Here is a 26,823-nt window from a genome sequence, read left to right as displayed (position 1 = left end):
ACCAAGGGCGCTAGCCGCCCGCGCGCGCGCAGCCCTCCCGGTGCTTCGGCCGGCCTTTCCCGCTCGCGCTGGGCGCTGAACGGTTCCGAGATCGGAGGAGGTCGGGGGCGAGCGGGCACGCGCGGGAGGCGCGGGGGCGCGCCTGCGGGGCGGGGATGGGCGGGGGGCGGCGCGTGGGTCTCAGTCTGCGAGCGGGGGGCGGGCGCGGCGCTGGCTACCACTGATACCAAAAGGAGGCGCAGCAGCCGCGGAGCTCGGCGGAGGCGGCGGCGGCGAGAAATGGTGCGCACCAGGTTCCTAGTGACGGTGCGGACTCGGCGCGCGTGCGGCCCGCCGCGAGTGAGGGCTTTCGTGGTGCAGATCGCGCGGCCGGCGGGGGAGTGGGCAGCGCCGAGTGTGCGGGCCGCTGCGGCCCTCGTGCTGATGTTGGTGAGGAGCCAGCGCGGAGCGCAGCAGCCGCATCCTAGAAGACCAGGTAGGAAAGGCCTCGAAAAGTCCCGGGTGCAATCGGCCCTTGGATGGTTTTGTTTGGAGTGATTCAATACACAGATAAGTCATCTTCCGGACGAGGTTATGAGGAGGAGGTTACCGGGGGGTGGAGGCTCTTTCCCCCTTTTTCTCCATACGGGTTACAGTTACTTAAAGGTGTAATTCTCCCTATCTATTGAGACCGGAACCTCCTTCACACACCTCCTCAATCCCGTGAAACTCCGGGGGAAACCTGGAGATTCTAAACCCACCTTGGAAGTCAGTCACTCCTAAATTTCCTGGGTGGAAGTCTGTAAACACACACATACACTGTGCAATACACAAGGTGTATTTCTAGGGCACTTTATTTCGCCCTGGAGGAAAGTATTACTAACGGTCTTAGTTTTCTGGAGGCCGCCTTTTTTCTCCCCAGCCTTCCTGCCGGGTTTACCCTCCCTCCTTCCAGCGGTGGAGGACCTGCGAGGGTGGGGGCTCGCACATGGTGTGACTTCCCGAAATAGTAACGTTGATCCAAAGAGCAGTAACTGCTACGAGGAGCTTTTGCAGTCAATAGAGAGATGGGCTTTCATAGTGACTTATTTCATAGTTTCTTATTTGGCGGCCTCATATTGCAACTGCTCGGGACAATGCCCGTATGTTCAGCTACAACTACAGTGATGAGTCTGAGGAGTCGCAACCGATCATATTTAATCTCAGGCCACAATTAACACTTTTTAAAAAATGAGGCCTACTTTTTAAAAAGAAAATCCTAGATAGTTTTGTCCACACAGCAGATAAATCTTTACACCGTCGGTGTAATTTCCTATCACCAAAATAATTGAAAAAATATATGTATAGTTACAACATGCAGAATCCTAAGTAGAACTTGGATAATAAGTCTAAAAGCAATTTAATGAGACTTCATTTCTGTGACTTTCCTTGTGGCTTCATTTCCCCGGGAATATACGTTTTGAAAAAGCAAAGGCCGGCGGAGGGGGAATTATTTTTTATTGTAATGGTAATAGCTTTTTGACATGTAAATGTAAACTGTTAAAACTATCGATGTTTAATTTGAATTCAATTTCTATTGGCAAAAAATCTACAAACCATTTACAGAGTAAATACACATTTTCTGTTTCATAATATTATGAGAGTTCAATTTTTTAAAGAATGAGTAGAAGGAGCTTGTAAAGGGTTTCATGGCGTGTTGCTGGACTTGATTTTAGTTCATTTTAAAACATTAACACGATGCTGTGGTTTTTTTAATGGTGCTTTATTCATACGAGCAAACTTTTAGCCACTATGACATATTTTTGAACATCACAGTTGGTAATATTACTCTATATAGAGCTATTTTATTTAGATTATTAGGTTGCTTCCAGAAATCTATAGTAACAAAGTAGAAAATTTTAACCTATTAAATACTAAAATTATGTGTTTTCTATTTTAGGATTACACAATATAACATTGTGATTACTTTAAGTTAGAGAAAATATTCATTTTATAGTATATTTATTGTATAAAATGTTAAAAATATAAAAATGATAGGTTCATTGAAAGTAGCCATTTACTCCTTGTTACTTAGGTAGAAATCAATTTTCAGGAAGGACGTGTAAAGTTATTTAAAAATGCATTGACTTTATAAAAAGCCCAATTTTCAGCAAATATCTGAAGACAGAATATACGACTTGGATAGAATAGAATATGTTTTGATAATATGTGTGATTCTCCAACTTCATATGTGAAATTATACACATATATAAACATCTGGAAGTATTAATTATAAAGGATATGTAATTATATATTTCACATTAATATATGTTATATCTATGGTTATATATTGACAATATATATGGATGGTAATTATGTTGGGACTCATACAATTCCTTGAGAGCCACAGTGCTAAAAAATAACTCATATGAAATATTTAATATTAATGCAATATGTAAGATGTTATTTTAACATATTTTTAAAGTTTCTGCAATTATGTTCATTATGACTTTTTATATGACTGGAAAATGTATATAATAAAATTCCATCTTACTAGTTTCTTATCCACACATGCCTGATTAATTACATTAATTGGTTTGTTACTTCTACCTTAGTGTGTTTACAAAATAGTCATATTTTTATGAATTTAATATATTTATTGGTTTACTGCTATTTGGGAACTCTTAAAGTTCCCCCACCCCTTTAATAGTGTAGTGTCCTCTCAAGGTAAGCACTGTACAGTTAGCATAAATCATTATTCCCAATGTGTACATGATACCTAGCTTGTATTATGAAATCAAGACTTAACATTCATTTACTTCTTTGGGGGCTCTTGAATTTTGAAAAGTCCATTGTCAGCCTATTGCTGTCTATGTCCATAATATTTTACAGGTCTGCTAATTATATATTAGTTTGTCACTAATAACTATCATGGTAGAGTTAAGCTAAACCATTTTCCCAACATATGAATGACTCCTGTTAGTAAAGCGATCCACGTCATCTCAAAAATACTTTCTTAAAGGAAGGCTGAACATTTGGCCCAGTGTTTTTATTCTTTTAAAACCTTTTTGAGAAGCATAACCATCTCCCTCACCCCCCTCCATACTAAAACACCCTAGGCCAGAGAATCCTTATGTCTGCAGCAAAACCGAACCTGATAAAAAGTTTTTGTGAAGCTTTATTTCTACAGTTGAAATTATATAAACAATGAATATAGTTTCATTTTCTAAATATAAAATTATAATATTGAATAGCGTTTTTTTTAAAAAAAACAGTTCTCTAAATTCTGATTCTCACATACTTGATCACTAATATTGTGTCTGTTTATTGATTGATGAGATTAGTGCACTTTCTTAAACACCTCACTGGCAAGGACATTTTTACAGTATGCATTAAGAACTTTTAAACTATTTATACACTTTTATTCAGTTTTTCTATATGTGGGCATCATCCTAAGGAAAGAAAGATTCTGACAAAGATCAATACAGACAGATAAATAGTAGCAAGAAATTGAAAATTGTCTAAAATTCTAAAAATGAGGAGTTGTTAAATTATGGTACAACTATACTCTGGAATTATGGTCTGGAATATTCCAGACTCTGGAATATTATAGATGATCATGATGTTTTTGAAGCATATTTAATAGACTGTAAAATGATTACATTATAAAATTAGGTGATTTTTTTTTACAAGCAAGATTCAAAACAGAAAACAATGCTTACTCTTGATTTTCCTCTTTTCCTTCTCTCTCTCTCTCTACACACACACACACACACACACACACACACACACACACACACATATTTTATGTGCCAAAATATTTATAGTGATTTCCTCAGGATGGGGGGATGGGGGTTGGTGATCTTTAATTTCTTCGTTATACTTTTGAGTTTTCCAAATTGCTATGATCATCACCAGTAAAAAATATACGTTATTTTCAAAAGCCTTTGCCACTGAAACGATCGATCGTACCCTAGGGATGAACGGAGAGCTTGCTTAGCATTAGATGGGGAGGGAGTGAGAAAGGGTGAGGAACCTGAGTTGTGCAAGGGTCACATATAAGACGGTGGCTTTAAGGTCTGGAGAAAGCACGAGAGGGTTGTGACTTCAGACTCACGCGCCGCGCCTATGCGCAATGTAGTCGGTTTTTAAATAAACGGTAAATCAACGATAAATGCGTAGCTCTTCCCGTTTGTTTCCAAGGCGCCTGGGTGTTAGGCCTCTGGTCACAGCACGTGCCCCCTTCTCGGGATCCCTCCTCACACGTCCTCTGCGGAGGCCTTCATGCTGGGGTTCGCCGCCCCCAGGACCCCAGAGAGAGCCCGCAGGTAGGAAGTGAGACTCAAAGCTTGTCGGGCCATGCCTCCCCACCTCCCAGCTCAGACCATCCTCCTTCACGCTTATCTCCCCACCCTCTCAATTCCTAGAGACGCAGCGCGTCCGGGAGATTTAATTGGCACCTGGGGTAGGACCCTCCACCAAGAGTTTAGACGCGGTCCCACTTATCACTCACTCCGCGAACGCACCTCTTCTACTTTTAGCCTCCCCTGGGCCTCGCCCCTCACCCCAACTATTCCCACAAGTAGGTTCTGATCTGATCAGAGTACCAGTAACTGCAGACCAAGGGTTATACGTAGAGCAGGACTGGGGCTCCACTGGGTGGGGGAGGGGATGGGGGCACGCAGAGTCTAAGTGGGCCTCATGGATTCGGGAGGGGTGCAAGGTATGACAGGGGACATCTCTAAGTCGCCTCCCCAGCTTGGAACTGGCTAGGCCTTTTTTCTGGAGCGGAGGGGGCGAAGTGGGTCAGGTTCCTTTCGAGGGACCGAGGGACCATGGGGAAAGTGCACTTCCAAGAATCGTGGCCATTCCATTCCAATCCCTTCCACGCCAGGTGGCCACCAGAGTGCTGAAAGGCCTCCTCTTCTTTGTTTCTCGGTCTGGGGTGCAAGATGGTACGGAGAATGGCCCCTAGTATTTTTCCAGTGATGCTGTCTCTCAACTGTTTTCTTCTTATACTGCAGCTTTCTTCAGGTTTGAAAACTGTCTCCCTCAGTTAAAACATTCAAATGAAATCATTTATTAGAATGAAAAAATGTCAGTAAGTATTAAAACAAGATCAACTTCTATGACAGTAAGCCAAGCAATGGAGACAACCTTGGGAATAAATACTTTCTTTGTTCAGTAGGAGAAGGAAGGTCCTTTTAAAGACTCTGCTCTATCCTAGGAGACGCCCACCAATTTGAGACCTCCACAGATTCACCATATCCTAATTCATGCTATTTCAATGTGTATTCAGCAATCCCACGTGTATTTACAATTGTTGAACTTCCTAAGTGTCAATAGCATTTGTTTTTCAAAGAAAGGAGGATTGAAGAAAATCTCTGCTTGTCAATGCTGTTATTATTTCCTGAGCCCTGGAATGATTGTTGCAGTTGGGCAGAACTACATAATCCCAAAGAAGTAAGGAAAGGGAAAACATTTAAACCATCAACTACAAGATTTAAATTTCCAGTGCCTCAGAGGTCCTTTGAAAAATAATAAGTTGATTTTTATTTTTTGTATCATAAGTAACATAAGGGCTTTGTTCATGAAAATATATTTTATCACAAATGACTTTAGTTCTTCAACTAGCTCTCAGTTTTCCCCTTCATCTTCAAAAAAAAAAAAAAAACTCAGAATTTATTTAAATGGTTGCAAAGCCAGTAGGAATTGTTTTTAAAGGAAGAAAGGTTTTGTAGAGGTTCAGAACTATACAAACAAAGATATGTAAACTCTTAAGCAAATTGAAACTAATAAAATCGTGCAGAGTGGTGTAAATAAATATGCCTTTACCTTCTTAATTTAAGTATGAGAGAAATGAGATGTCAAAGAAATAAGGCAAAGCATCATTACTTGGGCTGCTATTTAAAATACACATTTCTGGGGCTCACTCCCAGAAAACCTGATTCAGTAGACTTGTTGTGAGTTTCAAGAATCTGCATTTTATTTATTTATTTATTTTATTGGTTTATAACATTGTAAAAACTTCAGGTGTACATCATTGTACTTCTATTTCTGCGTGGACTACATCATGTTCACCACCAAAATACTAATTACAACCCATCACCACACACATGTACCAAATTATCCCTTTCACCCTCCTCCCTCCCCCCTTTCCCTCTGGTAACCACCAGTCCAATCTCTGTCCCTATGTGTTTGTTTATTGTTGTTATTATCTACTATTTAATGAAGGAAATCATACGGTATTTGACCTTCTCCCTCTGACTTATTTCACTTTGCATTATCTGCATTTTAAATAAGCATTTGAGGGGGATTCTGTTACAGGTGGCTCCTTGGGACACCATTTAACAAATATGGCCAATGTTGCTTTTTTAACCTTATTTTTGCTTATTTATTTTTAAATTGAGGTCCAGTCTTTTAGGTAAGATTTAAAATTTTAGAGTCAGTCAATCACAGTTTGGGTGCCAAGAAGGACACTGATAGTCTGAGTAATCAGTGGAGAAGCTATTTTACCAAATGAAGGAGACCTGTTACTATTATGTGATCTTTCATCTGAATTGGAAAAGATTATCTCTTAGATGCCAGATTTTTATGAACAGAACATATTTTAGGGGGAAGGATGTAATAGGATGTACTTGTGTATTAAAGCTTGTAGCACCAGACAGAAAATTTCCACATTAGACATTTATGATATCTTATCTTTTTGAAACACTATATATACTTACCTCTGTTTACATAGGATGAATGGTACTAGACAGATGGATGGATGGATGGATAGATAGATAGATAGATAGATAGATAGATATAAGTAATAAGTAATAAGAAGTTTCTTTCATTTCATCTTATTATCAAAACAGAAACCAGGCTGGTAAACGTGACAACCTAAAATTATGTAAGAGAGGAAAAACAAAACATAGAAGTGTTTCACAGGTTCAAATTATATTTCAGACCAAGGCAAAATTGTAGTAAAATGTAGCCATAGCAGAAATAAAGCACTTATGGACAAAATGATGAGTCTTTTTGCTTCTGTAAAAGCACACTGATGAGAGGGGAAATTTATGTGAATAATGTAAGCTAAAAAATAATCTGCAATTATAAGAGACAGTAAAATATTATGCCTTCCAAATTATAATCATAATTTTTCTGCTTTTAAACTACAATTCTTCTAATATTCCACTAATTACTTTGCTAGTGTATTGGAGAAAAAAGCTTATGTTTTGCTTTCTTTTTTTTTGAGTGCCACCATTTTCTTGCTCTGAATCTCTGAGGCTGCCAGATCATCTGACTCAGCAATTGTACAGCTCTTTCAACCAATTTAAAGAAACAGCAGCTATCCAAAGAACAGTGACTCCCCCCAGTTGCAGATATTTCCCACCCTGTACTACAAGTAATAGATTTTAACTTTGAACTAATTGTTAAATATCTAGACAACATGGGCCACTTTGAATTTTACTGCATTCAATTTACACTGGTGAATAGCTGAAGTTGAATATATTTTATGTAACATAAGATTTCTTAAAGAAGCTTATGGAAACTTTTTTTCCAAAAGCATATGGTCAAGTTTGCTTTCTCTTTTACCTCAAAATAATTATGAAGAGCTTAACAGTAATAGAGCACGTCAATTACATTATCTCATTTCATTGTCACATTTTCCTTATGTTTTAGGGATTTTATTCTCTCACTTCATAGACTGGAGACTGAGGCTCAGATAGGTTTTTGCATGGTCTGCAAAAAATCATTGACTAGCAATGTGTGTGCAATTGAACTGGGTGTGCTTCATGCCCCAAATGCCCTCACTTACCACTTTATAACTGCCACTCGAGTTTTAGTTTCATCTCTTCTAGTTAATTGTTGTTTTGTAAGTTGCTTAACTCCTTTGGATCTCTGTTTTACTCAGCATCAGCCACATATGTTGCAATAAATACATATTGATTGAGTAAAAGAAAAAGTTCTGAAAAATAAGGCAATGTAATAATAATGGAAGTGTCCTCATGGGCTCTAAAAGCCATTTAATCTCATAATAAGAGAAGAATATTAACTTCTTTCAGAAATTTATTTCTTTCCCAGAATAAAACTGATTCAAAACTCCCTTGTAAATTAAATATAAATTACTTATTTCCACTATGATTTAAGAGCAATAAATGGGAAACCTATGCACCAACTTAAGAATCAATTGAAGCATGAAGTAGAAAGGTCACTATCTTAGAATACACGACCTGTGATTAGATTCTGTTTCCTTTACTTACTAGCTCTGTGGTGTTGGGACTAAGTACTTAAAACACTCAGTTTTCCATTTTCTCATCTGTAAACCTGAGATGGTACCCTATAGCATTCATCTAATAAGAACTAGATAAAAGTTTATGTAAAGATACATACATAAAATAAACTTTCAATTGGCATACATTTGTCAGTTATTGTTAAAGTGTCTAAACTATGACCTTAAAAGCACATTAGTTTACTTTTATAGTAAATTTCTACTTAATTGGAATTTAATTATTCAGAATATCTGGAAATTCTTGAGCTCCATTTTAAAGAATATACGTAATAAAAATATATTTATCTACTTAAATCCCTGGCATGTCCCAAGGTCTCATCTAAAATCAATGTAAATTTGCCTATGTTTTTACCCACATCTGTACAGAAGCCCTGTGTGATGGCCTTTACAGTGTGACTCTAAACTCTTCTCGTATTCACAATCATTAAATAGACATCAAACAATATTCATGAACCTCTGTTTTCTAACATAAGAAATCAAATTAGTTTTAAAAAACTGAAAAAAGTTATTAACCTGCCTTCAATTTATAAAAAAATTCAATAACCCAGAATAATAATTTCTGGAAGCAGCACTAAGGTAATGGACTCTTAATTCCTTCAGAATGGTTGCTGCAGTCTTAATATCTAAATCAATAGTTTTGATGCAGAATTTTCTAAGAATTCTTTAGTATAAAAAATTGTGTGTGTGTGTATGTGTGTGTGTGATGGAAGGAAAGAAGGGCAGGAACATTAAAGTCATTCTTAAAACCTTCAGAATGTCTGCCTTGGAAGGTGACCCTCAATTATTCTTATTCACATTTAGTAGGATATCAAAGAGACAAAATATATTAAGTATACTTCCTTAAGGCAAAATTGGCTTGGATGTATACAGTTGGTGCAGAGTAACTGTAAAGTGTATTCTATCATCATTGCCTTTGAAAAAATGAAATATGGAAGTTATAATCTTAATCATAAGAAAGAAAAATATAAAACTATACCCTCAACCCAGAGACTCATAAGGAAAACATGAGTGGAAATGTTAACTGTGTGAGTGAAAGGTGCTGAAATACGAATAGGAAGCATTTCCTGATTTACTAAGGGTTGATATATGGGAATCATGGGAATCATGAAGTTGATTCCTTCCAGAGGAGTTTAATCCCATATTAGGTGAAAATGGACTTGAGGAAGAGTGGTCCAAAATAAGAAAATTTTCTTATGATCTTTTACAACATCAGAGGAAAGTCTGGCTTCAAAATTCTCAGAAGTCCAGGAAAGGCCAAAAAAAAAAAAAGAAAAATTGAACATCACGGTAAGACTACAGAGCCCCAAGAAGAGAGGCTACTTTAGAGGATAGTTAGGGGTGAGAGGGGGGCAACCAGTTCACCATTTGAAGGGGAAAGCTTCAACATAGATGATTCCCCTGAAATTATAGTATCCTAAATCATTGTTAAAGCCAGTCAATCAACCATGAATAGTCATCCTCACTCGCAAGAGTGAAAACTGAATACAATATCACTTCTCTGAGACTTTCCACAGTATCCGCATTCTAATAGCACAAACATGCATCAGCTGCATATGCAGAAATGGAATACTATACGTGTTCGTGGTTAGCAATTAAGAGGGCAACGTGTGTTTGGAAGGAGAAAATGTATCCCACCAAGGAGAGAAAAGAAGGAGGTTGGGAACAGAGGTTTAGAGAAGGTAAACTTTACAATTCCTCAATTTTTCGCCATTATACCTCCTACTTGAACTGCACACCAAGGAGTAGTGGTGGGTGGCAATGAATGCAGGGGAAACATTGAACAGTGACGTACTCCATTGTCACTTCCCATGACTTAATGAAGGTTTTTTGTGGAAGTTCTTTTGTTATAATACAGCCCACTTTATTACAAGGAAGCTCTGTTTTCAGGGGGTTAGAATTCAAAGAAGACAGAATTAATCACACCTTTTGAAAAGGAGTTTGCTTGTTCAAACCACAGATACCTGCCAGAATGTACAGTAATGAACAAAAAAATACCCAAGAGGAAATTGACTTTGATGGCCTAAATGAATAACATGATAGTAAATGTCATATCTATTATCAAATAAGTAAGTTCTGTTTCTTGGGAGCCTACTATGTGCCTAGATTTTTATATACCTGACATTCTTTATTCCTTAAAATAACCCTATGAGAGGTTACCTCTCACTTTGAGAGGTGAGGAAATAGAGGCTTAGAAACTTCCCGTAATTTATTCAAGCCTGCAGAGCTGGTAAATGAGGGATTCGGTCTATCTGAGTATAAAGACTGGGATGTTCCCATTGCCCATGCTGCATTTGTGTCTCCCCCAAGATTATTATGAAGGATATGGTCGACATTCTCACCAACCACACCTGTCCAACTCAGCTGTGACCACAGAATGAATGTGGAGACAAGACTGAGTTCAAGATCTGCAGCAAACATTTATTAACTGGGTAACCATGGCAATGTACCACCCCTCCATCTTCTTCACTATAAATCAAGGGGGTAGCTTTTTGAAAAGCTATTTTCCAATATGTGTCAAGAGCCCTATACTCTGAAAAACTGCAATACTGTTTATTGTGGCAATTAGAAATACCTTCAATATCTCACAACAGGGGCATCATTAAGTAAACTATAACATAGTTTTTCAATGGAATGTGTTGTAGCTGTTAAAAGTAGTGTTTATGATGGGATTTTGAAGAATTTGGGAAAATGCTTTAATGATAAGTGACAGGAAAAACATTTCAAAATTGTATTATATCCACAAAATTGTATTATATGAGCAAGAAAAAAGGAAATATTTCAAAATGTTAGCAGTTATTGCTTGTGTGTAATGTAATTTTTCATTTTCTTATGCAACTAATTCCTTAAAATGTTTATACATATCTGAACTATAATCAGGAAAAAATCATTCAAAAATGATGGCACTGGGTTAACTGACTTTGAGGGGACTTCAGAATCCAAATTTATATCACTATGTGTATTATTACCCAAGAATAATCACACAGAAGCACAGTAGTTCCTGAAAGTGGAGATCCTGTCACCTTGGTCCAGGATTTGCAACCTGCTTGAGGGCACAATTCTCAAAGAAAAGGAAGCATTGCTGAGCTGTCCACCATGTACTGTGCAAATCAATCAACAGGGAGACATAGTGGGGAGAGTGTGCACCTCTCAGACAGAACTGAGAACCTTCAATTTGAATTCCATCTCCTTGTGCATTGTTACTTAAGCACTCTGGGGTTTTTTTTGTTTGTTTTTTTTTTTTTTTTTTATGATCTCTGAAGGAAGGACAATACTTTCTATCCCACAGGACAGTTGTGGGATTAGAAATGATATATGTAAAGCTGCTTAATGCTTATCACATAGTTGGGGTTCAATAAATGGTAGCCATTATGATTTTCTTGGCAACTTTGAATGAATTTCCTATTGTCTCTATTTCTGCCTGCCTGTCTGTCTCTTCTTGAGTTATATGCCTTATTACTTATTTTGTTTCTCAGGATGAGGCTCATTCTCAATATCTGTGCATGTAAACAAATTATGCACACATACACAAATACATACCATAGATATATATATGTATATACATATACACACCTACTGTGCTAATCATTTAGTTTTATCAACTGGCCAAATAGCTACAAGTAGATATAAGTAATTCACCATAAGAAACTTCTCAATGTACAAAAGCAGACATTTACAAAACAGTTGAATTAGGGAGGAATTGTTTTCATGAGCTACAAAGATTGCTGATTCCACAAGAATCCACTCTAGAGATACTGTTAATAGTAAACTCCTTATATAGATTTAAAATTACATTTGTTTTGCACACAATTTAGAAAAGACACTTCTATATAACATGTAATACACTTCTAAGGTAGCCTCCAAATGATCTTGGGAAGATGATGATAGGTACTGCAGATTCTATACCTAGGTAATACTTTGAAAACTGAGATCAAAAAATTGTGACTTACCTGTAATTATGCATCAGTTTTATAATATGTTGAGGCATTTTGAGTTTTGTGCTCCTTGCCAAAGTCCTGTTTGAGCAGGAAGAGAAATTTTACAATAATTCTAAGTGAACAGAGATGTCACAGAGTCCCTAAAAGAGTGCCTTATTCATAGCAGACACTCAATAATTATGCTATATTGAATTTAATTAGCCAATAGTAAAAGGGAGAAGGAAACATCATCCATCTTGAATTTTCCATAGATCTAATCCTGAGGACACATTCCCTTTTCTCAACAAACCTGTTCAGAGGTCTGCTCTGATTTCTCAGAGGTCTCCCTTTCATGCTAAAGCTACCTTTTCCCCTTATGGAAAAATAAATAATTAAAGGAAGACCTTGCATTCTTTGCCATTTTTCACCTAAGAAAGTCCTTCTTTCCCATTTAAAATACCCAAAATTGGACACTGAGCCCTCAGAATTCTTACCCAGGGGCACTTTGATGGGCACATTTTTGGCTGAACAGCAGCCTCTTGATGCACAGTTCTTATTATGCCCACTTTGTAGATATGGCTATTGAAGCCAGAATAAAGTAACACTTGCTCGAGGTGATAGGTGGTGGAGTTAGGCCTGGGGCCCTCTTTCCCTTGCATTATTATCTCTTCCCAAATTAAAAGGGGCACATGAAATTGTTCTTCCGTTGCCTCAGTCTTCAAATAATCCTCTACTGCACCCAGCATTCTATCAAGAGCCCATCCATTCAGGCTTAACCCCAGCTACCTCTGGAAGCTCCACTGCAGGCTGCATACCTTGCTCTAATAAGCTATTTCCTACGGAACTCTCCTTAAGTATGGGATCCTCTCCAGACCCTGATGTACAACATCTTCTTTCTGGTAACACAGGTCTGAGGTGTCAGTTATCAGAATGCATCTTCCTTCTCCGACACTGTTAATGTAGGCTCCCGTCAAGAGCACATCTCAATTCAAGACCACCTTCTTCCTCCAGAGAGGCAAACATGTTGATGGTTGTTACCAGTAGACCCTCTTGACTAAGGCCTCTTCTTTTTTTTTGTATCCACAACTTAAAGCCAAGTGCCTGACATATAATATGTACCCAGTTACTCTTTGTCAAATAAAGTGATGAATGATGGTTTTCATAAAAGCAATTCTTGTCTAATAAATTTATTATGTTTAACTAATTAGAATGACTAATATATGCACTTACTACAAAATTCAAATAATACAAGTTGCAGAATGTGAAAAGAAAGTCTTACACCCATCCCAGTTCCTCATTTCCTCTCCCCACAGTTAACAGACTTTTCTGTACCTTTCCAGAGATATTCTATATATATTTTATTTTTGACCTCAAAATATATTTTGAACAATTGTTTAATAACAGTACTAATATTGAATATGAATTAGTACTGTTTAATAACAGTACTAATATTGAGATGTATGCTTTTAAAACAGCTTTTGTGTGTGTCTCACTTGATATAATAACCTCATGAGGTATAAAGATAGAGCCCATTTTAAAGATATGGACATTGAAGCTCAAAATAGGCTCAAAGCATTTCACAGTCGAAAAGCAGTTCATTAGATGCAACAGGACTGTCAGCTGGTCCCAATCCAAAGCTATTTCTCCAACACCTTTTATTTTTTCAATAAAATAATGCTGCTTATCATATATTTGCATATCATGCATATATCTTGCCAACCCTGCAATGCCTTGTCAGAACCAGAACATAATTTCAGGATACTACCTTCTTAAATATCTTTCTGTCTCTTTCTGGTGATGTGTTGAATTAATATTCACGTCTAGAATTAACTATTCTTTGATTTGTAGAGTTTCTGAAGTAGCACCGTTGCAAGGCTTCCTTTAGTTTAAATAAAATAGTCAGGTGGTCCTATAGTGTCATGATCTCCACCCTCAGCTGGGTTCTCTAAGTCCTGCTCAGCCCATCCCTCTCTCCTCATCACAGATATTCTAAGCCTTCACCATTCTCACTTCCTAAGCCACCATCTTATCCTCACTGCAAACAAGCCAGCCCCCTTCGTTCATGGAAGGAAGTGCTTCAACTTCCTCCCTGCCCTGACCTTTTCTCCCTTCTCTAATCTAGCTGTATCTCCTGCGTCCAAATTTATGACCACTCCCTGTGTCTTGTATTCCATTCTTCTTCCTCGGGTCCTCAGAAATACTCTCTCTTGCCTGTGGCCTCAACTTCTCTTCTAGCTTTCCTTCTCTTTACCTGGCACTTTTCCCTCAGGATGTGTGTGTGCTCAGGTCTCTTCTACATTCCATCTGCCTCCAGTTACCATACATCACCTTGAACTACCACAGTTGAGCTGTGAAAAAGTAGTAGTCTACACACAGTGTCCCCACTTCCTTGCTAGCCTATTCACTACTGGTTTTCCTCCTGACAGTCTGAGAAGCCCTTCCCGGGCTCCTTTGCAGGCTCTTCTTCCAGAGTTTATTTCTCCAGCTTCTCACCACAAATCCCAGTGAATTGCTTTCAGTGTTTCCAAACTTCTGTGCCTTTGCACGTGCTCTCACCTCTGCCTGGAACATCTTTCTCCTTTTACATCTCTATACTCCTACACCTTTCTTCAAGACTAGGGTCAGCTTTCAGCATCGATGGAGCCTTTGCCTAAGCCACCAGAATGAGTTTGGTTGCCTTTTCATTTTCTTCTGTCACCCTCTGCTTCTTTTTGCTCTTCTACACACATTACATGTAATACCTCATTTAATCCCTACAACAACTGTTTGAGGCCAGTGCTATTGTTATTCCAGTTATACAGATGAGAAAACAGAGGCCCAGATACATTAAGTAACTTTATTCAAAGTTATAGAGTGATTAAATGAAAAGTCTAGGTTTGAATCCAGGCAGGCAATCCAATTCTAGAGACCATATCTTGAACACCTACCCCACTCCATGCTCCACCCTTAGCCTCTGAGCTTGTTGAATGAATGAACAAGTGGTAATCTTTTTTCTCTGCCAATGCAGCATAAACCTAAACAAGGCCATGACATTCTCAGGGAAGAAGAAAAGTAAGTTTGGGGGTGATAATAAGAATAACCAACAAACTTTAAAATTTACAAAAGCTCTTTGACATACATCTTCTTATTTTATCAACTCATGAAATATATTATGATTCCATCTTACACACGGAAAAGAGCTGAGACTGGCATAACCAGCACTGGCATCTTGGGCTTCATATTTTATTTCTTCTGAGGTTTTGCCCCTTAGGTCTGAGATAATATGGAAGGGTAAATTGGGAGTGTGGTAGGTTCTTTAAGAGAAAAACTAGGAAAGCTTTCACACTATTATTAACTACATTTTATGCAAGATTTCTAATGGAGTATTGGGTCAATTTCCAGAACAAAGGGGCCACACCCAAGGATACCATAATCTTTTGAAAACTCTACTGCAAGTGCTAGAGCTAGTAGTAGACACATGTCTAAAACCTGTTCTTGGGAGAAGCCAAGCTCCATGTCTGCATATAATGCACCCAAGGGATATTTTTATATGGTTCCATCAGCCATCAATGTCCTTCAACAACAGTCTGATATATTGCATAAGGTTAAAACAGTTCTTTTTTTTTTTTTTTTGGTGAGGGAGATTGGCCATGAGCTAACATGTGTGCCCATTTTCCTCTATTTTGTATATGGGATGCTGTCACAGCACGGCTTGATGAGCAGTACGTAGGTCCGCTCCCGGGATCCGAACCTCTGAACCCCAGGCCACCAGGGCAGAGCGTGGAAGCTTAACCACTACGCCACCAGGCCAGCCCCTAAAGAGTTCTTGATATAGGAATCCATAGTTGAGTTTTAGACGAATTTCTGAATTCCCTGTAAGTTATATTCAGAAATGCATGTGCAAGGAAACACACTTTTTTAAAAAAATTATTGCATACTTTATTTTTTGAGGAGAGGGTCTACGGCTTTCAACAGATTCCCAAAGGGGCCTACTCACCCTGCCCCAAGATTAAGAACCATTATTTTAGTGATGGAAACTAATTTTGATCTTGGTCTAAAAGCCAGACATATTACAAGGGAAATCTGTTCCCTCCCTCCCATCAATACCTTAAGCTACATTGAAAGAATTTTATGTTCTCTACCACAGTTTGAATTTTCCATACCATTGTTGTCCAAATAATTGAGAGGTACCTGGAGGAAAATATAGATAGCACAGTAATGCACAGTGGATTTTTATAACAGATTTGACATCCCACCTGTTTTAATTGGCATCATTTTAAAAGCAATTGAAAGTACAGTCAGGTATTCTGGGTCTTCAAGAGATGTTAACCAGGGATTGAAACATAACTTTTAAATAGAGCTGGGTTATCTAGTAGGCAGATTAAGCATATCCTTAAGGCATCAGCAAAGCCTGAGTAATTCAATTTTTTTAAAAAATCTATATTTTTTTAAAAGTGTAAAAGTAATAACCATGGGAAAAATTAGAACCTTGTTGGATTTTCTTTCACTTGTTATGCTCTTAGTTCTGTTTAACTTTTCATTACATACGAGGGTGGTGGAGGGTGTCTATCATCTTTTCAGTGATTCAGGTCTTCTTGGGCTTCCCTTTTATATACTATTGATAATTCTATCAAAAGCATGTTCTTCTCTGTGCCTCACAACAAGGTTGCAAGCGAACCCTCAAAATGGATAATTTAAGAGCTAACTGGTATTAGCTTAGGATGTGTGGCACTGTTTTAAATGCTTATATGTACATCAATTCATTTAAAACTCACAACAGCCCTATGAAGTAGGGACCACTCAGCCCCCTATTTTATAACTAAGAAAATGGTAAGATTTTTCCAGTAGGAAGGAGAGGTGTAGGGGGAGGGAGAGGAGCAGCCCCAGGACAGTGTGTGAGCCTGGTCTCTGAATCACTATGCAACTCTGTCTCTAGAGTGCTAAGCACTTTTTCTGATCTAGGAGGGATTATTTATTAAGAACGGAGTCTAGGGAGCCGGCCCCATGGCGTACTAGTTAAGTCCAGTGCACTCTGCTTTGGCAGCCTGGGTTCAGTTCCCAGGCACAGACCTACACCACTTGTCAAGCCATGCTGTGGTGGCCACCCACATAGAAAACAGAGGAAGACTGGCACAGACATTAGCTTAGGGCTAATCTTCCTCAAGCAAAAAAAGAAGATTGGCAACAGATGTTAGCTCAGAGCGACTCTTCCTAGCCAAAAAAAAAAAAAAAAAAAAAAAAAGAATGGAGTCTATCTGAAAGTAAGACCAGAAACTATAAAACTCCTGGAAGAAAACATAGGCAGTAAGCTCCTTGACATTACCCTTGGAAATTTTTTTTTGGATCTGATTCCAAAGGCAATGGCAACAAAAGCAAAAATAAATAAGTGGGACTACATCACACTAAAAAGCTTCTGCACAGTGAAAGAAACCATCAACAAGATAAAAAGGCAACCTACTAAATGGCAGAGGATATTTGCAAATCATATATCCAATAAGGGGTTAATATCCAAAATATATAAAGAACTCATATAACTCTATAACAAAAAAAATCACACAATCTGATTTAAAAATGGCCAGAGAACTTGAATAGACATTTTTCTAAAGAAGACATACACATGACCAATAGGCACATGAAAAGATGCTAAACATCACTAATCATCAGGGAAATACAATCACAACCACAAGGAGATACCACCTCACACCTGTCAGAATGGCTATTATCAAAAATGACAAGTGTTGGTGAGGATGTGGAGAAAAGGGAACCCTCAGGCACTGTTGGTAGGAATGTAAATGGTGCAGCCACTTTGGAAGAGTATGGAGGTTCCTCAAAAAATTAAAAATAGAACTACCATATGATCCAGCAATTCCACTTCTGGATATTCATCCAAAGAAAATGAAAGCAGTAATTCAAAAAGATATATGCACCCCTATGTTCATTGCAACATTATTTACAACAGCCAAGATGTGAAAACAACCTAAGAGCCCATCCACCAATGAATGGATAAAGAAGATGTGGTGTATATAGATATATACACATGAAACACTACTCAGCCATAAAAAAGAATGAAATCTTGCCATTTGCAACAACCTGGATGGACCTTGAGGGTATTGTGCTAAGTGAAGTAAGTCAGAGACAGACAAATACTGTATGAGTTCACCTATATGTGGAGTATAAAAAAAAAAATACAAAACTCAGAGAACAGATTGGCGGTCTCCACAGAGGTGGGAGGCTTGAGACTGGACAAAACGGGTGAAGGAGACCAAGAGATACAAATTTCCAGTTATAAAATACATAACTCATGTAATGTACAGTGTGGTGACTATAGTCAATAATATTGTAATATTGCAAATTTAAAAGTTGCTAAGAACGTGAATCTTTAAAATTCATATCACAAGAAAAAAATTTTATAATTTTACATAATAACAGATGGTAACTAGACTTATCGTGGTGATCATTTCGCAGTGTATACAAATATCGAATCATTATGTTGTACACCTAAGACTAATATAATGTATGTTAGTTATACTTCAAAAAAAAAGCAAATGGAGTCTACCAGTCCAATGACCCCTTTGCCACTTTCCTCTCTGCTTATAGGCAGAAATCTCCACCATCCCTGTTGAATAGACCTCATCTTCTGGGGGTCAGCCCTTATACCAGGCACTAGTACCAGGCATTGCGCAAGTCTGGGAGACTCTCGCCTCCGACATCCGTTTTACACGTGTGTGTGGGGGAGGCAGGGGAAAGGCTGGCAGGCGGGCAGATTCTCCAAAATGAACGTTTGAATTAGGATTTCTGGCATTGTGGACCCAGCAGGAGAAAGCCAAGTGCTGAGTGGTGGAGAAGGGAGCATGTCCTCTAAAAGAAGGGAAGCCTCATAGTCATACCGTGATACCGACTCTCAGCCGTTTCTTCTGATTAAAAGAGGAAGCAATACTTTGCCTATACTTCAAACACCCTGGTTCGAACATGGCAGTTAGGAATCCTGTGCAGCTTTCTAATGCCAAGGGTTTGTACAGGGGAGGGAGGAAACGAGGGAGAATCTGCGCCTTATGAAGTGAACTCGCTCGAGCCCCGTGTGCGCCTGTGCTGGAGTGGGGAGCGCAGCGCGGGGAGGAGGGGCGCGGGGACGCGGCAGAGGCAGGTGGGGAGGGGCCCCGGGCGCCCTGCCCCCTCCGCTTCTTCGGGCTGCTGGCACGGATTGCTTCCGGCCGGTGCCCCCGGGCGAGCTGCCCACCGGTGACGGCAGAGGCCCCGCGCGGGGCGACTTCAGGAGATGTGACATCTGCAGCGTGTTCCGAGCCCAGGGCGCCTCCTCGGAGAACACTTGAACGCGCTCCCGCAGGGGGAGTCGAGGGGCAGAGTCGGGGGCCGGCGGAAGGCGGAGGCAAGAGGAGGGGCCGGCTGGTCACGAGAGGCTGGGGCGGGCCGGTGGCGCTCGGCGGCGGCGGGAGGGAGGGAGAAAGCGAGGGGCGAGCGTTGGGGAGCAGCATGGAGTCCTCCGCCGACAGGTTGGCCACCGCCGCCGCCCGGGGTCGGGCCGAGGAGGTGCGGGCGCTGCTCGAGGCGGGGGCGCCACCCAACGCGCTCAACCTTCACGGTCGGAGCCCGATTCAGGTGAGTCGGCGGGAGGAGGGGATGGGGGCGGCTATAGAGGACGAGGTTTGCAAAGGAGTCGGAGCCAGGTAAGCGCTTCGATTCTCGGTAAAGGGGAGACTTCCTGGAGAGTTTTCAGATGGAGTTTGGAGTCGGAGACCTCCTCTTGGCGACGCCTCGGGGGCTCAGGGAGCCACGGGAGAAATGAGGAGGCACGTGGAGTGCAGATCTCTAGACTGGACTGTAGATTTGGAGGGGAGAGCCTATTTGTGTTAATATAGACCGAGATGTGTTCTTTGTCAGACAAAATGTACGAACGTTTGAAATAAAACGCAAGATTTTAAAGAAATCTAAGATTTGCTGAGACTACTTTGCTCGAACTCACAGAGTCCTCAATGGAGCCTACCATCTTTCTTGCGAGGGGAGATTTCAGTGGAAATCTACTACTGTATATGTTGGAATAAATGTCCATTGGAATTATTCAGAAGCAACTACATATTGTATTTATTATTTTAACTGAGTAAGGAAAACATATGCTTGTGAAACTAGGAATTACAGACAGATATATATGAAGAAAAACATTAGTGTGACCTAGCCTGAAATGATATCAATTTAATTACCATTTTGGGGGTATCTCCTATTATTTTTGCTATTTTTAGCTTACTTGATATAGATTAACATATTTGGGGTAGAGTTTTCAATTCCTCATTTTTGAGAAATGCCTTTTTTCTCCTCCCTACCCTAGTTTTGTGTGTGTGTGTTGGGGGGAGGGGGATTGTGTGTTCTTGGTTGTTGTTTGCCTTCGCTAGCTTCCTAAATTTCAGACTAAAAACGAATTCTTCCTGGCAGTCGCCACCCTAGTTTTATTCTTGGTGTCGACAGTGATTTCTGATTCTGAAAAATAAATTTATAGGAAACAAATGCACGTTGCAAAAACTCCAGCATAACAAGACAAAGGAAAGTAATTCTATTTGGAACTTCACAAATTTCACAAGCGAATCTTCCTTTCCTAACTCTATGCTACATAGGATAAATTTCATACATTTTAAAATACAGAAATAAAAAACAAAACCAAAATGCCTTAAAACTTGAGATTGTTTGAGATTTGAAGTGTGGAGAGATGTTGAGACTAGAGAGGTTGCGTGAGGGTAGAAGTGAGGCATGAGTCCTTTAAAAATAAGGCACACATGATTCTTAATTTGATATCTCTAAAATTTTGCCAGCACCTTGGAGACTGGGAGTTTGGCCTTGCAGTTCTAGAATATGTTAGAAGAGACTTTATTTGTTTACATACAAAAAGAAAAAAGGAAGTTGGATAATTAGTTTTCACAATTTTTTAAATAGGGAAGATAAGAGCATAGAGAAAAGGGGACATGATTTTGGTTTAGAACACTAACCAAATTTGTGTTTAATATAAAAGTACTTAGTTTATAGAAATTACTAGTGAATTTTATTCTATTTTATTAATAGGTTATTTTAAATTATTAAATTAAATTTAATGTCTTATCAAATAGATTTAAGCACACTACAAATATTCATTTAATTGATTCATTTAATTTTTTGCTTTGGACTGCTATTATTATTATTTAAATATTAGGTTACTTTTCAGTCTTTTTTTTTTCAATTATTTTATTGAGGTCATAATGGTTTATAATGTGCTATTTCTTAGTCTTTAATACTGTAAAACATAATAAAAACTTTTAAAACCAGTTTTATGACCAAGATGAAGGACTTCATTGTATAAATTTTTTTTTATCCAATTTTCATTATATTTTCACCTGCATTGTATACAGATATGGAGATTGACCTCTTCCAAGAACAGGTTTTAGACATGTATATACTAGCTCTGCCACTTGTAGTAGAGCTCCCAAAAGATTACTCACTCCATAATCGATTAGAAATCTTGTGTAAATAAGTAGTTAATAATAGTGTGAAAACTTTCCCAGTTTTTCTTTTAAAACAGTGCATTGTTCTAATGCAGTACAATAGTTTTTCTTTCTTTCTGTAGCTGTAATTTAGTTCATTTACATCTTCTCTCTGTCTTTTTGAAAATTAAATCAGTTTCACTTTCTCCAGGACAAGAATCAACAGCCATAGTATAATTTATTATGATTCCTTGCTTTCAACAAATTAAGCAATTCGTATTTAATACAGAATGAAACTAAAAATAAGTACTCTCTCTTTATACAGTCACTATTGTACAGCTAGTATAACCAAATAATGGTTACCCTAAAAAAGAATTTTCTACCACCACCACCCACCATGCAACGCTTAGATTGCAAGGTTGCTGTGGACACTATTTAAAAATTCCTCTTTGGTAATGGCTTTGTGTCAGAGATAATTGAGCAGCTAAATGAGGTGAGCACCTCCAGTTTAATGAACTTCCAAGGTGTAAACTTTAGAAATGTCTTAATTTCCTATTTCTGCTGTAACAAATTACCACAAATTTAGTGGCTTAAACCAACATAAATTTATTACCTTACAGTTCTGGAGGTCAGAAGTCTAAAATGGATCCATAGGGCTGCATTCCTTTTGGAAGTTCTAAGGGAGAATCCATTTCCTTGCCTTTTCCAACTTTTAGTAACTGTCAACATTCCTTGGCTAATGGCCCCTGCATCTTCTTTCTGACCTCTGCTTCTATTCTTATATCTTCTCTCTGACTGTGACCTTCTTATAAGGAGATTTGTGATTACATTGGGCTCACCCTGACAATCCAGGTTAATCTCTCTCGAAATCCTTAATTTAATCATATCTGCAAAGTCCCCTTTGCCATGTAAGGTAATATATTCATAGTTTTTGAGTATTAGGAAGTAGATATCTTTGGGGGGCATTATTTAGCTTACCATAGGAAGGAATTTGGGGGCTGGTTACACAGACCTTCTCATTTTATACTTGAAAAAATTGAATTTTAACATTCCGGGAAGCTAAGAGTAGCTTAAAAGTTTTGCAAGAATTAACATTTTGGTGTTCTGGGGTTTTTAAATTTTCATTTTCACTTTTTAACAATTTCCACATTCTGGGCTTGGATATACAGCAGTGGACCATACAAAATCTCTAGGCCTTACATAATTTCATATCAAAATGAGGGGAAAATACAGGAGGTTAGGCTGTAGCAAAAGCCAGTTTGTCCCTCACGCCTTTGCTGTTGTGATGCCCCTGGCAGTGTTCTGTGTGTGGCTGAACTCCGTCCGAAGAAGGTTGGAGAATATAATGGAATTCAATGTAATGTGTACAGAAAATGGAATGGGTAGGAGAACTGGCTACGTGAGTTGGTAACTGAAAGCAAATAAAGAGGAACTAGACACCTGTGGATTGTACCGGTGTCTGAGCGGGGTGGGGGCTTCACAAATCATTTCTTTATATTCATCCTGCCCCTGCCACGTGCCCTCGCCCTGACCACGCTGCTCTCCCCCGCAGGTCATGATGATGGGCAGCGCCCGCGTGGCCGAGCTGCTGCTGCTCCACGGCGCGGACCCCAACCGCGCGGACCCCGCCACCCTCACCCGACCCGTGCACGACGCGGCCCGGGAGGGCTTCCTGGACACGCTGGTGGCGCTGCACCGAGCCGGGGCGCGGCTGGACGTGCGCGACGCCTGGGGCCGCCTGCCCGTGGACCTGGCTGAGGAGCGGGGCCACCGCGACGTCGCCCGGTACCTGCGCGCGGCCACAGGGGGCACCGAAGGCGGCAGCCAGGCCCGTACCAACGCCGCGGAAGGTACCGGAGGTGAGGTGGCCGTTCTAAGAATTTGAACCCAGAGAGCTTCCGAAGCCCAGCGCACTTCTTCCCAGAAGAGAACTTTGGCTCCGGGAGAGCGGGGCCTTGGCTCTCGCCTCCGCTCACACATGGTCAACCAGTGGGACAGCCCCAGTCTCCCGATCGCCAGGGCTGCGGGCGGGAAATAGCCTGAGATGGACTTCCGCACGCTAAAACTCATCCCATAAACCGTGCCCCCGCCCCCTAAACACTCACCCTCTCCGCAGCTCAAGGCCTAGACTGTGGAGCATTGAAGACTCGAGGCTAGAGGTCTAGTGGCCCCTCTTCCTCCCAACTAGCTCGCTAACCGCATCCACTCTGCGACCCTTAGTTTCCCCATTAGCTTACGTAGGTCGCTGGACCAACCCTGCGATTTCCAAAACCGCGTGCGTGTGGCATCGTATGGCAGAGATCTGTCATTCCCTGCTCTATTGCAAAATTCTACTAAATCCAACTCTCCGCTCTATGCGGTGGAGTTTTCCAGAGCTCCCCCAGGGGGTTCTGAGGGCAACTAGGATGGAGACCTCTCCAATGCTCGCAGTCTGCACACCAGGATTTGCTGCATGCTCCGGGAAACAGAGACCCTCTCTTAAGCTTTTCCCTCTCTTAAGTTTTCTGTTTCTTCGAGAGAGATCGCTGAGACAGGGAGATGGATATGTGGTCTTCCTTGCTTCTACTTCTACGATCACAAGGCCTTCTTTTCCCCACCTCCACTCCTGCTTGCCTAAAGTACCAACTTTACTGTTTTCTCCTGAAGGGGCAACCATTTTATGATCAATCTATATATATGAAGCAATATACGAAATTAACACGAATATTTAAGATAAACCATGACTTTGAAGATACTGAAATCTATCTTACTTTGGCTGAGAACTGGGGCACTAGGCTCGCTTGGCCTTAGGGGAGCCTGGGAGGACAGAGTACAGAGACTCGCTCTAGGCACCCGGCTGCGAGATGCCGTGAGTGCCGCGCCCTCCGTCTGAGAAGCGCGGAGATCTCCTTTAGCCCGCCCACCCTCTCTCCTCCAATTGCAGCTTGCGTCGGGGACGCGGCATAGGACGAGGGGCCAATCACAGGGCTGCTGGGCGGAGCAAGAACTGGGACGAGCCCAAGAGGAGGATTAGATGACTGAACTGGGCCACAGGCAAATGAATAAATTGAGTAACCTTTATAACCAAACCTAAGATATTTAACCGAAGCACACATGTCCGTCCGTCCTTCCGTCCTTCTTTCCTTCCTTCCTTCCTTCTTCCCTTCCTCCCTTCGTCCCTTCTCTTTAGTTTAGATCCTACTACGTGATCAGCCCGGTTCTAGGTAGGACACCAGCGTGAAGCAGACAAAAACAGGAGTCCTGCCCTCATAGAGCTTACACTCTGGGAAATAGACCTTAAGCAACATAACAATGTATTTTCAGAGAGTGAGTTTGTAAAACCAACGTGATGGATAAGAGTGAAGTGTGACTAGGAGGGAGGGCTGTCTTAGAAAGAGTGGTCAGAGAACCGGACTGATGAAGAGAGCAGCCACTGGAGGCAGAGAAATCTCAAGCGCAAAGACTGCGGCGGGAATGAATGTGGGGGGTTAGGAGGACTGCGAGGCGGGCTGGAGCGCGTACGCAAGGGCCCTACATCATCCGGCCTCTGGCCTTCTCTCTGTGTCAGAGGCCAGATGATGCAGGAGCTTTGTAGGTCAAAGAAAAGGATGTTAGATCAAAACATGGATTTTGTTCTGGAAGCATTAGGAAGCCATTAGCGGGTTTGGGAGAGGGGGTCTGGGGAGGGAGACGATAGGACGATAGGACTGGAACTGAAGGTTTATATACTGCCGAGCTGCGCCTGAGCCCAAGGTGCCCTATGGTTACGCGAGTTCGCTGAGTGGCGTCAGGTGCAAGAGACGCCTGGGGACGCGCGAAGGGCGAGGCGACGCCTCCACGTCTTTGCGCCTGGCGTTTGTGCGTGGCAAGCAGTCGGCACTCGTTATATGCGTGCCCGTTTTCCTCTAGCCACCCCGCGGGCCCTGCTGTCGAGGTCTCCGTGCCCTCGCCCAGGCGGGCCCGGAGCGCGGGAGCGGCCGGCGAGCCCGGAGCAGCCAGCCGGGCAGTGGACGCGCTGCGAGGTCAGGGAGGCTGGGAGTGCGGCGGCTGCTGGCAGGGTCCAGACTCACGGACCGCCCATGTGCTGAGGGTGGTGGATACTGAGAGGAGGTGTCCACGCAGGCGAAGCCGGCCGCGAACTTTGTCATAAGTGTCTGAATATCCGGTGGGGGACTACTAGAGAGAAGGGAGGAGGGGTCGCACATCTTTGACTTCTGGATTCTAATGTCTTTTATCTTTGTGTCATTTGCAGACAACTCCGATTTTTAAAGAATCATTGAGATCTAGAGCTTCGACACATTTGGATCTTCAATCGTCGAAGTTTGAATCCATGAACTGCCCCGCCCCACCCCATTCTTCCCTGCTATCTTAGTTCCAATTTATCATAGAGCTTTTTAAAATGCTGTGCTGCTGCTTCCCATGGATCCTTCCCCTAAATTTCCATTTATATTTACGTTTATACATTGTTATAAAAGGTGAAAAACTAACACTGTTTCTGCCTTTTCATTGAGTTGGAGTTTTCGGGAGCGAGTACCCATCCCTGAGAACCCATCTATGCGGGCACTTCCTCTTGCAAGCCTGGTGCCACCGGGCCCTGTTGTTATTACAGCCATTTTGTGAACTTTGGAAAATGAAGCTTAAATGGGTTACGTGGCCTTTCTTGCAGCAAATTGCCAGCAAATGGCAGAGCCAAGGCTCAAATTAAAAAAAAAAAAAAAAGAAAAGAAAAAGTGTTCTTTCATTTACAGATTTATTCAGTCAACATTTATTGAGCAACTATTATAACACCCTGCCAGATGTATGGGGTGGGGGTGGGGAGTGGAGACAGACATCAACTGATAAACACCCAAACATATGGCTAGAAATTCTAACGCCAATTTCATTGAGTCGAAGCATCGTTTCTGAGACTCCCCGTTGTTTCATGTACCTCTTAAAAAGAAAACAGCTGCAGTGAGCACACAAAATGGATTATAAGACATATCCAGATCTCAGATGATATAATGTTAAAAGCTGGATCTACGAAATGCGGTAACAAGTGATGAACCGAAACTCCAGGGAGATCCCGGATAGACAGACTGTCTCACACCTGCCCTTCCACTGCTTACCCAGCTCCAGGATCCAAGACCCGCAAGGTTTTGCCTATTTTGCCTAAGCTGTCCTATCCAACAGGTGATGAGCCGGCAAAGCGTGGCCCGCAACCATGGAGCCTGGCCCTGCAGCCTGCTGGGGGCCTGCCTGAGCTGGCCCCTCATGC

At 40.9% G+C, this 26,823-nt stretch overlaps 1 protein-coding gene across 2 annotated transcripts; it reads left to right on the top strand.

The window, feature by feature from the left end:
• Positions 1-388: 388 nt before the first annotated feature.
• On the top strand, positions 389-26,278 carry LOC131420124 (cyclin-dependent kinase inhibitor 2A-like). 2 transcript variants are annotated; one of them, XM_058565903.1, is made up of 3 exons: positions 389-475; positions 23,143-23,449; positions 25,822-26,276. In XM_058565903.1, exons 2-3 carry the CDS (start codon positions 23,146-23,148, stop codon positions 25,836-25,838), a joined length of 321 nt encoding a protein of 106 aa, XP_058421886.1. In that variant the 5' UTR covers positions 389-475; positions 23,143-23,145; the 3' UTR covers positions 25,839-26,276. The 2 variants fall into 2 exon arrangements, with proteins under 2 accessions (XP_058421886.1, XP_058421885.1); XM_058565902.1 differs by lacking the exon at positions 389-475 and adding an exon at positions 19,585-19,746 and having other exon boundaries at positions 25,822-26,278.
• Positions 26,279-26,823: the final 545 nt, after the last annotated feature.

Source organism: Diceros bicornis, chromosome 22 (assembly GCF_020826845.1).
Source record: "Diceros bicornis minor isolate mBicDic1 chromosome 22, mDicBic1.mat.cur, whole genome shotgun sequence".
Taxonomy (NCBI): Eukaryota; Metazoa; Chordata; class Mammalia; order Perissodactyla; family Rhinocerotidae; genus Diceros; species Diceros bicornis.
This window is presented reverse-complemented; position numbering and strand designations above follow the sequence as displayed.